The sequence below is a fragment of the Pocillopora verrucosa genome, chromosome 5 (genome assembly GCF_036669915.1).
Source record: "Pocillopora verrucosa isolate sample1 chromosome 5, ASM3666991v2, whole genome shotgun sequence".
In the NCBI taxonomy this organism is placed as follows: Eukaryota; Metazoa; Cnidaria; class Anthozoa; order Scleractinia; family Pocilloporidae; genus Pocillopora; species Pocillopora verrucosa.
The window spans coordinates 3,961,197-3,977,201 of NC_089316.1; the positions used below are offsets into that span (position 1 = coordinate 3,961,197).

Consider the following 16,005-nt stretch of genomic DNA (forward strand, 5'->3'; position numbering starts at 1 on the left):
TACCTTTTAAATTGTCTTCAATATTAAATAAAATATATGAAAAAAAAAAACACCAAGAAACTGTATCAGGCCCTTTTCTGTTCCAGAATGCTCTAAAATGTCTTTTCCTCGACGTATTTAAATTCAAATAGATGCCTTTTTTATTTGGTAGTCTTCTTGGTCTTCTTGATCCGGAAGATGTGTTCCATGAATAAATAATTCTTCATTTTGATTTGATATGACTTCCTGAGAGGAGTTGGCCTCTCACGAAGCTCTTGGGACTTTAAACGTGTTATTACACCACGTAGAAACTTCCCGTTCACGTGGCAATACATGGCGGAGAGTGAAGGAAGTCTACATTCAAATGCTGTAAAAAAAATGTTCGCAAAGCTCCAAAAGAATTGGTTCTTGATCGGAATCGTTGTTGTTATCTGTCTAGCTAAGTTTGCCCCTTTTATTGGAGCAAAAGGTGGAATTCTTAGACCAGAAATCACCGTCAAATATATAGCTGTTTCAGCCATCTTCTTGAACAGTGGACTGTCCTTGAAGTCAGAAGAGTTGAAAAGCGCTCTTAGCAACGTTAGATTACACCTTTTCGTTCAGGGCTTTACGTTGGCTTTTGTACCTGGCTTTTTTTCGCTGTTAGTGAAGCTTTTAGAGTTAAGCAGCTTGAATGAATGGCTTCTGAAAGGTCTTCTTGTGGTGGGTTGTATGCCTCCGCCTGTATCCTCGGCCGTGATTCTAACAAAGGCTGTCGGTGGAAACGAAGCGGCTGCGATCTTCAACTCAGCATTTGGTAGTTTTCTGGGAATATTCGTCACTCCGTTTTTACTGCTCGTGTTCCTCGGTTCTTCATCTGCGGTTCCTTTTGCATCCATTGTGGGTCAGTTGTCCATGACGGTTGTGTTCCCTTTACTTATTGGTCAGTTTCTTAGAAGATACATCAAAGACTGGATGGAACAAACCAAGCCACCTTTTGGAACGATCAGTAGTTGTGTCCTTCTTCTCATAATCTATACAACATTCTGTGACACATTTTCACATAAGAGTGGCGAGATCGACTCTTCAAGCATATTAGCGGTGGCAGTACTGATAATTTGTCTGCAATGCTGTCTGTTGATGTTGACGTTTTCCTTAGCAACCATGAGAGATTCTCCATTCACCCCAGCAGACACAGTAGCAATCATGTTCTGTTCAACTCACAAGTCTCTCACACTAGGAATTCCTATGCTCAAGATTGTTTTTTCAGGATATAAATATCTTTCCTTGATTTCTATCCCACTCCTCATTTACCATCCAGTACAGATTTTACTTGGAGGTCTCTTGGTTCCGGTAGTGAAAGGATGGATGATCAGTTGTCAGCAGAAGGGGAGAGGTGCTGGAACTGGAACTGTTTAGTGCTTGTGTTACCAAGACCGTAGTTTGCCTTTTCCCTTTTACAAGATGTAAAAGCTTTGTGTACCACAACCCTAATGAAGCATGCAAGAAATTTTGAGAGAATGAAAGATGGATATGGGTTGTTTAAGACATAATGAAGAGCAACTCAAACTTCTTGTGTACTCTTGATTTCTGGAGGAATTTTTCCTTAAATAATTATACAACTGATGCATGCCATTTTTACATTTTCAATGCATTATTTTAAATGTTGTATTGAAAGGGTTGCAATGCATGAAGTAATTTGCATCAATTTGTAACTAGGAAATAGTACACTATTTAAAAAAAACTGATGTATATGTAAATGATGGGAAGCAAGGGAATTATAGATACAGATGGGTCAAAAAAAGAAATTTAAAAATGATATTGACTTTTTCTATACTGTCTGACAGGTGGGAAAGTTTGGTAAATATTAATATTATTAATATGGGATATTAATATTTTACTCAGACTGCAACTTTCAAGCCTGTATCAAATGTTTCTTTGATAATGAGAGAGTTGCAGAAGTTAAATAAGGAAGTAAATTAAAGGGAATCAGCAAAAGCTCACTTTAAGTTTGTTGTTTGCTTTTTGATGCACAGCCAACAAAAACTGAAAACTGACTTATAGATGCTTGGAATATAAGGAAAACTCCATTTATAACTCATATTTTAAGCTAGGAAAAATTTACCCGGGCTTCTGACATATTTGGGTGGTCAGATAAAGACAATTGTGAATTAAGTGAGAGGTTCTCGGCAGGGGTTTTAAAAACTTTTTCCATAAGCGGCTGTGGATGGTGTAATAGGAAGCTCTACTCAGAAAAGGAGGTTTGGTCCTTTTGGGAAGCAAAAGTGTATTAAGAATTATGAGTACTATCTATATTTGGTTTGTAAGGATTTGTTTTTTCTCTCCCCTCCTGACTTTTGGCTTTTGCTTAGATGAAACAACATCTAATGAACACTAAGAAGGAGCAAATGAGAGCACAGGTACTTTTTATTTCTCGTTATTTACTGATGAAAGATGAAAGCATAACTCTACAAATTAACCCTTTTTATTCAAAAGTTCTCATTAGTGATTCTCTGTACTGTCTGCTATACAATTCTTATCATAATGGTGTTAGTTTAGAGAGCTTGGTATTAGATCAACCAATAATCCCCTAACAAATATCTTTATTTATTTTCATCAGTTGTCTGCTTGATGTTGTATGACATTTTATGGAAAAAATCCTTCTTGGTCACTCATGAGAGCTAACTACTGGTTAACATCGATAATTTAAATCTGATCTTAATTGGGCTATGCTTGGATGGCAGATTTGAAGCTTAAAATTGTCCTTTTCTGTTTCCTTTGAGGAAAATAAAGTAAGATTTTCAATCAGCTTGTTTTGAATTTTTTTGGGTTGTATTTTTTTTTCCTTTATCGAACGCAACTCCTCAGAACAACTTGGCGTTTGCGATCTGGATTTTGCGAGGAGAATGGGAAGGATATTTTGCATCATAACGAGGCTAAAACAAACATGGTTGCCGTTGTGCGTACAGATTGAAATAAGGAATGTGTTCCGGAAGACAGAGATAGTTGAATCATGATCTATTAAAATCTCTATGTAAAGGGGTTTGTCTTGTAAGGGCCATTCACAATAATGTCTGTTCCACAGAGATGGCTGAATTGTCCCCGAAAAAGTCAGATTATCGCAGGTTTGTTGGACTAATCGAACTCGCTCTGGTTCGGCAACCTTGTTATCTGTACAGATTTAAGGTTTCTACTAAAAATTGGAACTAGGATCTTCGATTGGAGGATGTCATGGGTTAGCGTTACGAACTTAAGTAGTAACTAAGAAGGTGACAGGTCAAGAAAGGAATCATTTTACAAAGTAGATTACATGAATGTGAACTTCCTCACTTTTACTAACAATGATAATACAATTGTTGCGATTCTGTTTTCCTTTGCATAATTTAAGCTGACAATTCAAGACCTTCCCTGAAATAATGATTTTATTAAATGCACCTGGTGACATACAGGAATCTAAGAAGAGTTTCTTCTTTTGAGTTCGCAAATTTACACGTCGATTGATTGTTTCGTTTCCGGTCGAAACTGAGAATTTATACCCATTTACTTATGCATGCACACAACATCGATGATTTTTATAAAAACTTGTTACGATAAAACTTTTAAAAATTGTCACTTGGACGAACTTTTGTTTGCAGAAAAGTTTCTTGCCTTTAAAACACCACTGGGGCCGCGCTATGATGACGAAATTCCAGAGGCAAACAGATTTCAGCTGCCTATGTTGTTTGCCTATCTTCAGTCCCTACAGGTTTGTGCACGTGAATTTTCTTGTTATCAACAAGATAGATATTTACTATGTTGGTTGGGAAGGTCAGGGAACAGGGTGATGGTAGAGGAAGGGGGGGGGGGAAGGGGGGTAAGAGTATCAGGGCACAAAGAGCTCTTGCCACCCCTTCATTTTTATGTTGTACATATTTACCACATTTTGCTGGTAATTGACAGTTACTAAACATTTCTGTTACTGCACCTCTGTCCCATTTTATGTCTATATGAATGCTACTTTCTCTTCCATCTCCCATACCCATCCCACTCCTATTTTCCCCACACTGCTGTCCCCCTCCCCTTGCATCCCTCAACTCTAGTATTTATGAGGCTAAGTAAATCAGAAGTTATGATATCAAATGATCTAAATAAGGTGGTTGAAGATCTGTTTTTAACCCTTTAACTCCCAGAAGTGATTAACACAAAACGTCTCTCTACAATATTCATTCATTCTTCAGCAAACGGGTAATAAGAATATTCAAACTTATCAGGTAGAAGCTACTATCTTGATCTAGCACCACGTTCTCATAACTAATTTAAAAGGAAATGTGTAGCAGCTACAAAGGAGAATTAACAATCAGATCTTGGGAGTTATAGGGTTAAGTATTTCAACATCTTGATAATTTGATAAATATTTATCAGATATAAAAGTTGGGAATGAATTTACATCAAACTGCAGATAGCCAAAATTGAACTTCCTGTTGTCTTCTCCTAGCCTTTAATACATCAAACTGATGATATGTGAGAATTTTTTTTCTAGCTCTCTTTAGAGTTTATTTGAGGACTAGAGAAAAGGTGGAAATAAAGAGTTCATTTTGCCGTTTGCCATTGCTGTAAATATCATGCATAAACTCTGTAATGTTCATAAACCCAAACAATACCATAAGATTATTCTTTTTTTTTTCTCCAGATGAGGTTAGGATTGATCATTGACTTGACAAACACAAATCGTTTTTATGACAAAACAGTTGTGGAACGGACAGGAATCAAACATATCAAGATGCAGTTGAAAGGGTTTGTTTCATCTTTTGTTTGTTGAAATTGATTCACTTGATTTTTAGAATGTTATCTACTTGCATGTAATGTGTGTTGATTACTTTGTAGGCATGGGGAGACGCCCTCAAAAGAGCAAGTTGCTTTATTTATTAGAATGTGTGATCGTTACTTTGATCAAAACCCTGGGGAATTAATAGGTTTGTGGATCATTTTGTTCTTTAGTGCTCAGTTAATGATTATCTCATTCATGGTTTTCCAACTCCCAGAGCAGGCAATAGCTAGATTTAACCTTTTCCTTTACCATTATTGTTATGAGTGATTGTTTCTGTAAATATGAGCTTCTAGAAATCTCCAGACTGCATAGTTGTGCTGACATGCATATCATAGAACTTTCCAGAACATGTCATCAAGTCATGCACGTAATACATAATACTTCTAAAATAGCTCTTATGTAAGCTTCTGGAATGTTTCAGAACTCATTGTGAATATATTTAAAGACTAGCTTTTATTGTAGTGGGAGTCATTGTTGTTGGAGTGATGACTGTTTTGAAAGCTCTATAAAGAGAGAGTTTCTGCAGAAGATCACTTATTTCAAGGAACTTTAGAGACAGCAATGAGATTGTGTCAGTGGTTAGTTAGGATATAGACTGTGGTGGGCTTAATTAAGTTTATTAATGATAAGTATTTTACTTCTTTTAGGAGTTACTCCTTGCTAAGAATGTTATTCACTGTTTAATAAAATTGTTGAATTTGTAGGATTATGGTGTTTTTCTGTTGCTTAGATTATACTATAATGTGTGTGATAATTTGGTAAAATTGTGAACTGAGTTGATAATATAAATTGGCCACGGAAAGAGTTTCAAAGCTGACATTTCCAGCATTTACCCTTTGTCAGAGTAAGTTCCTTGTCATTCCCTCTGACAAAGGACTAGTGCTTTAAATGTCAGCTATGAAACTTTTTAAGGTGGCCAATTTATGTTATCAATTCAGTTTATAATTTACCAAATTATCTCATTAAAATTTCACATTTTCTGCATCTATTTTTCCTTCTTTAGGTGTTCATTGTACTCATGGCTTCAACAGAACTGGCTTCTTAATTATTGCATATCTTGTAGAAAAAGATGACTGGAGGTAATTGAGCCATAAAAATATTTTCTGACACCAGATTGGTTTGATAAAGCTTCTTTAAACATTTCGTTATTCATGTCATTGATTTATTCCGTGGTCAGTCGTGGGACTGAGAGTTTACACCAGATCAATTACCTAAATCTATGGGTACATGTAGTCAATGCGATTTCAACCCTTAAACTCCCAAGATCTGATTGTTTTTCTCCCCTCTTGCTGTTACACATATTCTTTTGAATTAGTTAGGAGAATTTGGCATCAGATCAAGATAACAACCTCTATTTGATAAGTTTGAGTATTCTTATTACTTTTTTGCTTGATGATGCATAGACAGTGTAGGGAGAAGTTACATTTTAATCACTTCTGGGAGTTAAAGGTTTAATACTTTGGGCTAACTACATATTTTTTTTCTGTGTTTTCACAGTATTGAGGCAGCTATTCACTGTTTTGCGCAGGTTTGTGGTTGAATTTACTAGTAATTAAAAGTTCAAATCTTTGACAAAGCTATTGAGATAGTTTTTCAACCATCATGTCAATTTGTGCTTGCCCATTTCAAGACAAGACATTCCCCTACCCACCCCTCTCCTGTCAATCAGTGCTGCATTCTTTCTGTTGGTTAGGTGTTTTACGTTTAATTGCATAAGATCTCAAGCAACATTACATTAAGGGAAGGGGGAAAATAAGCTTTTAGAGTTAAAATTGATACTAAGTTTTTTTTGTATGGGTTTAATATAGATTTCCTTAAAAGGTTTTGCTGAAGGACTGTAGCAGATGATACATGGTAAAAAAAATATTGAAATTGGCATCAATAATCTTGTTTTTTTTTGTTTGTTTTCCTTTCATTAATTTGTGCAGTGTCGCCCGCCAGGAATTTACAAACCACACTATTTGCAAGACTTGGTTAAGCGGTACGGTGACTCAAATGAATCCATCGCTGCACCTGAGCTTCCTGATTGGTGTTATGACGAGGAGGAAGGACTTAGTGACAATGAGGAGGAAAATGGGAGGACTGTGGAAGATGGAAGTCACTCTGATGGGAGAAGGAAAAAGATGCGAAGGGATCCAAGATTGAAGGTCAATTTTTCTTTGAAGTCTTGTCTCTTTGTCATCATCATCATCATCATCATCATCACAGTCGTTATTGTTGTTGTTGCTAAAATATTATGGGGAATTACTACAGAATAATGTAGTGTAACAAATTAAATCCATGATTTGTGTTTACAGGAAGCAAAATTTATGGATGAGGTTGAGGGGATTGAGGTTGTGAATTCACCCAGAAGAGAAGATATCCAAGAAATATGTGAAAAAATGTGCGCTTGGGAAAGGTGAGAAATATTAAAAGCTGAGGGAAAAATATGCAGAGAAGAATTTTGCTAAACTTGATGATAAAAGGAATGATAGCTGTGAGGTTGAAGGAAAGAGTTTATAACTGTTAAACAAATTCTCCTTGTCAGTACTGTAGGAAATACATATTATAGAAATTATGCACGCTGATGTTAATTTGAAAAGGGTGAAACTGTTCTTGTGGTCGTATAAAAAAAATTAACTCTCTTATTAGCTCGGGTTTGCTGCGTTTTGTTTGTTGAGCAAGGGACAAATGAATGCTCGATGCTTAAACAGTTCTTGCATTTTTTTTTGTTTGTTCCCTTTATTTTAGTGGGGGATTCCCAGGAAGTCAACCAGTGTCCATGGATGTCCAGAATATTAAATTACTTCACGAAAAACCTTACAGAGTCAGTTGGAAAGCAGATGGCGTGAGGTGATTATTATTGAAAGCCTGTTTAGATTCGTCCTAAAGGAACTGCAAGTTCACCAGTTCGGATTTCTTATACTTCTTGCAGGACTTGATTTTTTTTTCTATGTTAATTTTTGCGTGTTTCAGGCGATTTGAATCAAGCGTGATAAGTGAGACCCGCGCGCCGTGTGTCTCGTTCCGAGCGCTCTTCTCGCGTTCAACGCCGATGACCTAAAAGACGCCAAAAAATTAGTCTGTTCTGTGGAAAATATGTTAACGTCTAGTGTTCTGGGCCATAAAAGCCTCTATCTTGACTTTACCTCTGGCCATTCACTATGCTCAACTGTCTGTTCATCATCCGCTAGCCTGCAGAGCACTCGAGACTTTCAGTAAACGCCGAAAGCTCAGTATTTTCTCGGTGAAAATTATTCCTGCCATCTTTGATTTTTGGAGCAGCAGAGGGTTGCTAAGATAAAGACATTTGTGCCGAAAAAGTGAGCGACGGTCTAAAGGAAGGAGGGGGGAGTGGATGGGGTAGTAGAAATCGCGCCTTTCCGTGCCCCCCCCCCCCCTCCCCCAACTGTCGACTCTAACTATGAATCAAACATGGCCGGTCAGATAACATTCGTTAACTCGCCCTAATAAAACGCTTCAAGTGCACTGCAGGCTTTCCACAGGCCCAGTCAGTCTACTAATCAGTCGCTCCATTTATTCTTTTCTTTTCAGATACATGATGCTGATTTTAAAAGAAAGAGAAATATACTTAATAGACAGAGACAATAATGTGTTTGCTGCACCACAGTTCCATTTCCCTCAGCGTAAAAACCTTAGAGAGCATATTTTTGACACTCTGATTGATGGGGTAAGAGAACGCAGCATTACATACTTAACTTAAGCTTCACTGCGAACGTTTCGTAGTTGTTTTTAGTCGTTTTCCTGTGACACACAAAGTTAGGAGAGGAACGGAAAAATATCAGTTGGGTTAGAAAGAAAAAAAATTATATGGGAAGAATAGACCAAGATGTGACCAGGAAGGTCAAGGATGGAAAAGATTGACTCGGATTGAAAAAAAAGTGGCAAAATTTCCAAGCATTTTCAAATCTTGACGTCAGCGATGCAAAGTGGTATTACTCTAAATTCGTTACCGATTCTACTCGCTCGGTCCTAGACAGTTCTACCAAATCGCAAGAATTTATTTCACTAGCGAGTGGAAATTTTCCGATATATAGGCGAAGTCCGGTGCGGTGGGCCAATAGTGGTACCCACATCGTCTGAGATTTTTCTTACGATTGCAAAGCAGTCTCTGAAACGAAAATTTTGAGTTTTTATGTTCTCTTTTATAGGAGATGGTTCTTGACAAGGAAAATGAAAAGGTTCACCCTCGATATCTGGCCTACGATATCGTCAGATTCCAAGTAAGTTCATCGTTATGTAGTTGGTTAATCAGTGAAAACGGTTCTTTTATGATTGGCCCATTCGAATGCCTATGAAGTACTCAAACCTCACACAGAGGTCGCAGTCATTGGGTTGTATGTACCTCCTTCCCAAATCGAGGCTGTGTAGCTTAGTTGTTAGACACAGTTCTGGACTCATCGAAGTAAGACTATGCACTCTGTATTTGCTTTTGTTGAAGTTTACCTGTGGGGGCCCAATTGTCATGTAAGTACAACTAACAGGGTTGTTTATTACTTGCTCCTAAAATATGGCTATACGACTCATTTGGTAGCCGCAGTTAACCGTTATCTGGGAAGCATGAAATCGTACCCGTCGAAGAACTAACTCTTTCCTCACGTCCTTCTTTCTGTTTTCTAACACATTCTTTCTCTATTCTTACGAAAAATGCCCCTTACTGTGGATTGTTTGTAAATCAGTTTATGACTCTTGTGTTTGTAGGGGCAAGAAGTCGGAAAACAAAGCCACGACATCAGAATGATTTGTATTGAAAAAGAAATAGAAATGGCTCGAAACCAAGCTGTAAGTACTTACGTATTTATCAGTCAGTCTGTCTAATAAAGAGGGAAACTTTCAAAAAAAAAAAAAAAAAAACTGCGGTGCTGCGTCGGTGGGGGGTGTTGCAAAATAATTTGGCTTTATCAATTGGGTTGATAATGTGAATTGGCCACCGTAAAGAGATTCTAAATCTGACGTTTAGAGCGTTTCGCCCTTCGTCTGAGCGAATCGACGCTTCGACGAGGCCAAGTTTATCTGACTTTCGGTCTATCTGTCTGTCTGTCTTTCTACTCATCTGTCTATCTGTCTCTCTTTTTCTCTGTCCGTCTATCAGTCTGTATCTTTAACATTTCCTTACCCGAGAACAGAAAAGCATTACCTCCAATTTCTCTTTTCCTTTGTCCAATTTTATTGTTGCCTCGTTATTTCCCGTCAGATCATCGAACTGATTTTGCCAACAGGCAAACATGCAATGCGTTTTGTAACGTTTCATTACTCTTTATTGCAGGCTCAACAAGGACTCTTGGACAAGTCAAAGGAGCCGTTTAGCATCAGAGCGAAAAAGTTCTTTCCAGTAGAGAAAGCAGAGTGGGTAGGTCTTTTCGAGTCTACAGTCAACATAGAAATGAACAAATTTAATTTTTATTTTTGTTGAAAAAAATTCCTTCTTCTAAGTGGGTACTTCACACTCTACTTCCTCAGTATTGTGTCCTTCTGTAGTCATTCTTCGTCACAACTGAGGGTGAATCTGAGAGGATCCTGCCTCTCTTCCTCGCAAAACTCTTGAGAGAGTATAACAGATTACTCTTAACGTCAAGCAATTAGCATCGAATGGAAGGAGAGATTTAGAGTTGCACCTTCGTATTCTTATGCTTGTCTTACCTTTTTGTTCGTAGGTGTTAGAAAACTGGAGTCCTAAACTTTGCCACGAGAATGATGGACTGATCTTCAACCCCGCCGAGGAGGTGAGTTAACTTAAATAGTGAAAAATATTTGATGGAAGGAAGCCGCGACGGCTCTTTGGTTAACTCGTCCGAATCAAGAGGTCTGGGTACGAATTAGACTGAAGGTTGCGGCCGTAGACGCGGGAAAACGTAATGGATAAAGTTGCGATTGGATTTAGATCACTATCCGATTGGTTGAGAGCGGGCGTTAGCTATTTAGACCAATTTTAAAGTGTAGAATAGAAAAACTAAGGTATTTCCGGATTGCTTACACTATTGAAATGAATTTCTTCGAAAATTTTGCCATTGCTTTCTGTTTCAGCCGTATGAGGCCGGACAGAGCTCTGAGTTATTGAAATGGAAACCACACACACTAAACTCCGTGGACTTCGTTCTCAATATAAGAACTGTTCGACAAGAAGGGTATGTTTGTTAAAAGTTTGACCTGCACTGATACAAAACCAATACTGCTCTAACCAGGCCGTTCTGTTAAATGGCGGCCTAAAGGCAAAGAAACACTTGATTTGAAACTTTCTTGCATGTTAATTCACAAACGTCAACTCCATCCCCATTCCGCTCGATAAAAAGTGGAAAACGAATTTTTGACAAATTTCTTTTAACCCTTTACACCTTGAAATCAGTGTAAATATTCTCCATACTCTTCTCTATACGTTACTTAAGGTGCTGACAAGGAGAATTTGTTTTACAATCAAAGGCTGCTTTAGTCGGTGACCATTTTCTTTATTCTCATGACCTTAACGTGTGATTCAGGGGTGGTATTGTAAGGAGAAAGTAGATACTAATCACTCTCAGGGGTCGAAGGGTAAAGCGATGAGTAATTGTGTTAAATGAATAATCTTTAGATCAGTATCAGTATCTGGGCAACTGCCCACCTACCCCTCCCCTAACCCATCATTAACCTTTACTTGCTATCAATTTACTTGCTATCAATTGACCGTTAGTGAGTTAGGGGAGGGGTAGGTGGGCAGTTGCCCAGATACTGATATTGATCCTAATCTTTCCTCTTCTCCTTAAGGTGCATTCCTGAATCAGTTGGTGCTCTCATGGTCGGTGGTTTTGATCGACCATTTGCCCAAATCAAGGTTTGTGCAGATAGAGCCCTTTTCGATTGACTGTTGTAAGACCAAAACCAAATTAATTACGAAGGCCAATCAAATGAAAGGAAAATACATAACCCTGAAGAGCCGACGAGAACTCAAAACAGAAACAAGCAAACTGCCTAAAGCGCGGGAAAACGCGGGCGACCAAGTCGTGATTGGTTTTAGTTTTGTATCTGATTGGTTGAGAGATTGACGCGAGTCTTTCTGGACCAATCACTTAGCAAAGTAAAGCAAACCAATGAAATCACGGATTACTTTTGACAGTCAATTGAATATTGCCCTCTTTTAGAATTTTGAATGGGAGCGAACCGTCACAATCAAATAGCTCCTCTGTTCCGTATGCATTGCCTTTCTTAATTTTTTCCCCTCAGGTTACGAAAGAACTCAGAAGCCTCGACAAGAAAGTGGTGGAATGCACTTGGGATGCCAAGAACAAACAGTGGAAATTTCTCAGAGTCAGGGAAGATAAAAGTTTCCCAAATGGTTACAAGACAGCTATGAGTAAGGAGGCGTGATGTGTTTTGGTTGTTTTGTGATTTTATTTCAGTTCTAAGCTGCATGTTTTGGAGAGAAAAATAAAACAGAGCGCTCGCTTCAATAGTAATTCCAACTCTTTCTTACCTTTTGAATGCTTTCATTTATGAAGTTATTTTTTTTTCCTAAACCTTAAAGTCTCAGTGGTGATCAAAATGTAACTTATCAGCAATCAATTGATAAGAATAGAACAGCGTTTCTCTTGGAGTGTTAAATTCTCTAAACTGACTTACGAGAAAATGTGTAACTGTGAGTAAAGAGAATTACTTATTAGATCTTAGGAGTTCACAAGTGAAATAAAAATGGAATGAAGGGTTTTTTATTTCCCGGCTTAATTTCAGGCGTATGCAAAAGCATTCAACAACCTGTGACAAAGAAATGGCTTCTGGAAGTCATAGAGAAACATCGTTACCACTCAGTTAGACATAGAGACCCCAACGCTCCATCCACGAGTCACGCCGCAGTTTAGATCACAGACTCACCAGAATGGCCTTAGAAGCAGTAGAAGCCGCCTTGCGTCAGTTGAAGCTCTTCTTAGAGAAAGGTAACCGCACACATTTGGATAAAGAGACTTATATCAGTCGTATAGAGTCTTCCTATGTCTGGTGCCTCCATCACTCTTTGATTTGCTATCGTGAAGGCGAGAACCATGCTCGGATGCTCCGCCGTAATCCGATGGCGTCGTCGTGAGGAACAGAATAGTGCCGACTGGGTTTACCGACGTGACACAAACACTGACTGTTGTTATTTCGCATTTGTACAGATTTTATAGCATAAAGCACTTCTTGTTTTATATTCATTTTCATTCTGTTATCAGAAGGCTACTCTAGAAAATACCTGACGTAAGTGCAATCCTTCCAATGTTTTGCGTTTTCAGTGCTTGCTAAATTTCAGTTATTTAGTTCTTATGATTTTGAGGTTCAGAGGCCTTTTAGAGCTTTATCTCATATAATGTCACTGATTGTTTTTTGATGTAGCGATCACCAACAGTGCCTCTTTTCGCCCAACTTCCCTGAGTGTTAAAATGTGAAGCAACCTCGTTTCCAGGTTCACCAGTCCTTCCCCCCACTGTCTCTCTTACTCCAGGAAATGGATAGAAGATAGGCCCTGGAAACGAGGTTTTATGGTAAAGAAGATTGAATGATTAAGCCTCTTTATGTAAGAGACATTGGAAGAGTTATGCATATTTTAAGTACCACCCAAATCTGATGGTCGAAAAAAGTACTTTGGCTTTTTTTACCTTAATTAGTAATGACCTGTAGCAGATGTGGTTTTCTTTTATCAATGTTGATTTTTTTTGTATGGTTTAATTTTTTTTCTCCATGACCAGAATTTTAAGTCGGGCACCTCTTCGTTTAACCAGAAGGTACTGATTTTTTCAGTCTTGTGGATTTGAAATTGTTATAGAAGGTTAGCAAAAGTGACTACTCGAGAGTAACGAGATAGGTTTGTACTTGAAGAAAAGAAAAAGAAAAGGAAAGAAAGTAATAAACAACTGTAAATAGTTTTATTCTATGTAAACTAGTATTTCGCACGAAGTATTTTCCAGTTTGAAAAACTGATTACTTCAGTGGTCCCGCTAGCATAAAGTTTGAAACTTGAATTCGATGATATTTTCATCCTCTTTGTTGATGTAAAACGAGATGAATTTGACCAATTTTTTAACTCTTCAACTCCCAGTTCAAATTCTTAATTCTCCTTACTGTCAACCATACAATTCTTGAAATGTTAGTACAGGGAATTTAGTATCACCATTCTCATCACTTGTCTGGTTGATACTGTATTGATATTGTAAGGAGAAATTCTGTCTTGGTCACTCATGGTAGTTTAAGGGTAAACAGCAAGACAAGTAAGATCAAAGGGCAAAGATGCTGTACTCATTATCAATCAAGGATTGTACAAGCTGAATGCTTGATGCATTATTATGGACTTTTACTTATGGTCTGCTAGAGGACAGACATGTAGGAGACGTCACCATGAATTTTTCTTTATTATATATTAACATTTATGACCGGCTACGCTCTCGCTGTATATTTAACAAATAGACTCCATGTTGCCATGCATCTGTACATTAAAAGAGCACAGAAGGCGTCTAAATGTGGTAAGAACATCAGTTATACTGCATTTCAAACGAAGCGCGGTAGCAGAGGTGGAGTGAAAAAACGAGAGAGGATTGGGTTGGGTCGCGTGATGAGAGGTGTTCTGTACGCGACCCGACCCAAACCTCTCACGTTTTTGCTCTGTTGCTAGTATTCGCTCTGGTTATTATTTCGTTCTGTTTTACCAACTAGAAGCGTGGAACAGGTATCACAGAGCAGACTCGCATCAACATAGAATCAATTTATTAATTAGATAGGGAAAGCGTAGCCAATTGTATCAGTTACATGTTAGATAGAACACTAGCGACAAATGCTAACGACAGATAACTGGATTCGGCTGGCGTGTATGTACATCACTGTTGGTCATTAGTTCATTGGTAAATGATCATGCCCGCCATTTTGAAATAGGTCAATCAACTGTATTGGTGGCAACTAGGGTATGAACATGTCATACCAACCTTCCTTTTTAGCCGTTGTCCAAAGAAATCTCTGGCGTTGTGTACCGCCACAAGGACTTATTTCAGATCGATATTTAATTGCTACTCATAGGGAAGTGGCGATTTAAAAATATAGAAAGCATTTGTCAAAATACTGTAATTAACAACTCTTTGTTTTGATTGTGATATCGTATTTGCTTTGGTAGTGTGGAGCGGAAAAGCTACCCATCCAAATAAAATGTATGTTTTGGGTTTTAGTATGGATTTAAATCTCAACGTTGAAATAGAAAGGAATAATCCTATAAACTATACTGAAGTAGCGATGTCTTAGCTTAGGCTTCGCTCAAAAGAAAAAACAATTAAAGAAAGAAAACTGTCAGCTGAAAAAAGGCGCCCCGTCTATTTTACAGAGGGGGATGTGAAAACACTTCTTTTCTTCTTCAATAAGGTTATTTACGAACGAGTTTATTAAGAACCAACATAATGACCAACTCCCAGTCGGCATGTTAGCTCAGTTGGTAGAGCGCTGCCCTAGTATCACAGAGGTCGTGGGTTCAAATCCCGTTTAGGCCTGAATTTTTTCAGTTTAGGCCTAATTTTCACTACTTCTTAAGTAGCGTTCATTACTGCAAAAATTGCTCTCAAATTCACAATTAGGTTAACCATCCACACTGATCTACACGAAATCCAGCATACGTGCGGCTTTTCGCAAATATTGCTTAGGAGAGACAAATTTGAAACACACCCGCCTTTGGTTCTGGTGTGAACGGAAAACACTCCCAGTTAGAAAATAAGGCTTTTACTTGGATTTGCAAAAACATGTCCGCTGTGTTGCAAAATTTACATTCAGGTTCATGCCCTGCTACAGCTCTAGTAGTGGGTGAACACCCTGTGGTCGGGGGTAGTTGAAAGGCCCAAGAAGCAGGCTTAGGAGGGGCAGTAGAAAGCTTCGGGTAAGGTTTTTGCTCGAAGGTGAACATCGCCCACATTCACGCTAGCCTGGCCAATGAAAATCAAAGAATAAAGCCTCACCGAGATATCTGAAAGACATCTGAGAAACTATGGTATGGCCTGTGGTTAAGAATTTGTGAACTCAAATCACAGACTGACCGATGACTTCGTTTGGCCGAACGTTATACTTCAAATGCATTGTTACGGTGTAACCTAACCGACAGAAAAACACTTCAATCCTACAAACCCGGATACTTTATTAAACAATGAGTGATATTCTTAATGAGGAGCGACTCCTAGAGGCAGAACAGAACTTACGCTCGATAAACTTACTTAAGCCCTCTACAGTCTACATCTTAGTTCACCTTTAACCCAAACTCACAGTTTCCTCCAACG

At 38.2% G+C, this 16,005-nt stretch overlaps 2 protein-coding genes across 2 annotated transcripts; both read left to right on the plus strand.

Moving 5' to 3' along the window:
• Positions 1-282: 282 nt before the first annotated feature.
• LOC131770469 (sodium/bile acid cotransporter 7-like) lies at positions 283-1,961 on the plus strand. The gene has a single exon (XM_059086178.2). The coding sequence runs from the start codon at positions 313-315 to the stop codon at positions 1,375-1,377; it is 1,065 nt and encodes a 354-aa protein (XP_058942161.1). The 5' UTR covers positions 283-312; the 3' UTR covers positions 1,378-1,961.
• Positions 1,962-2,904: 943 nt separating this feature from the next.
• Positions 2,905-14,915, plus strand: LOC131770476 (mRNA-capping enzyme). Its single transcript, XM_059086185.2, has 18 exons — positions 2,905-3,083; positions 3,594-3,703; positions 4,628-4,731; positions 4,822-4,910; positions 5,769-5,844; positions 6,263-6,293; positions 6,694-6,912; positions 7,063-7,163; positions 7,496-7,597; positions 8,300-8,435; positions 8,917-8,988; positions 9,467-9,547; positions 10,032-10,115; positions 10,420-10,488; positions 10,790-10,890; positions 11,504-11,570; positions 11,960-12,089; positions 12,464-14,915. The coding sequence occupies exons 1-18, from the start codon at positions 3,029-3,031 to the stop codon at positions 12,589-12,591; spliced, it is 1,755 nt and encodes a 584-aa protein (XP_058942168.2). The 5' UTR covers positions 2,905-3,028; the 3' UTR covers positions 12,592-14,915.
• The last annotated feature ends 1,090 nt before the right edge of the window (positions 14,916-16,005 follow it).

Bases quoted from the DNA above. Each gene is read 5' to 3' on its own strand.
- LOC131770476 (XM_059086185.2), top strand. From the start codon at position 3,029: ATGTCTGTTCCACAGAGATGGCTGAATTGTCCCCGAAAAAGTCAGATT. The intron at 10,116-10,419 runs GTAGGTCTTTTC...TTTTGTTCGTAG, and splicing joins CAGTAGAGAAAGCAGAGTGG to GTGTTAGAAAACTGGAGTCC. The intron at 11,571-11,959 runs GTTTGTGCAGAT...TTTTCCCCTCAG, and splicing joins GACCATTTGCCCAAATCAAG to GTTACGAAAGAACTCAGAAG.
- LOC131770469 (XM_059086178.2), top strand. From the start codon at position 313: ATGGCGGAGAGTGAAGGAAGTCTACATTCAAATGCTGTAAAAAAAATG.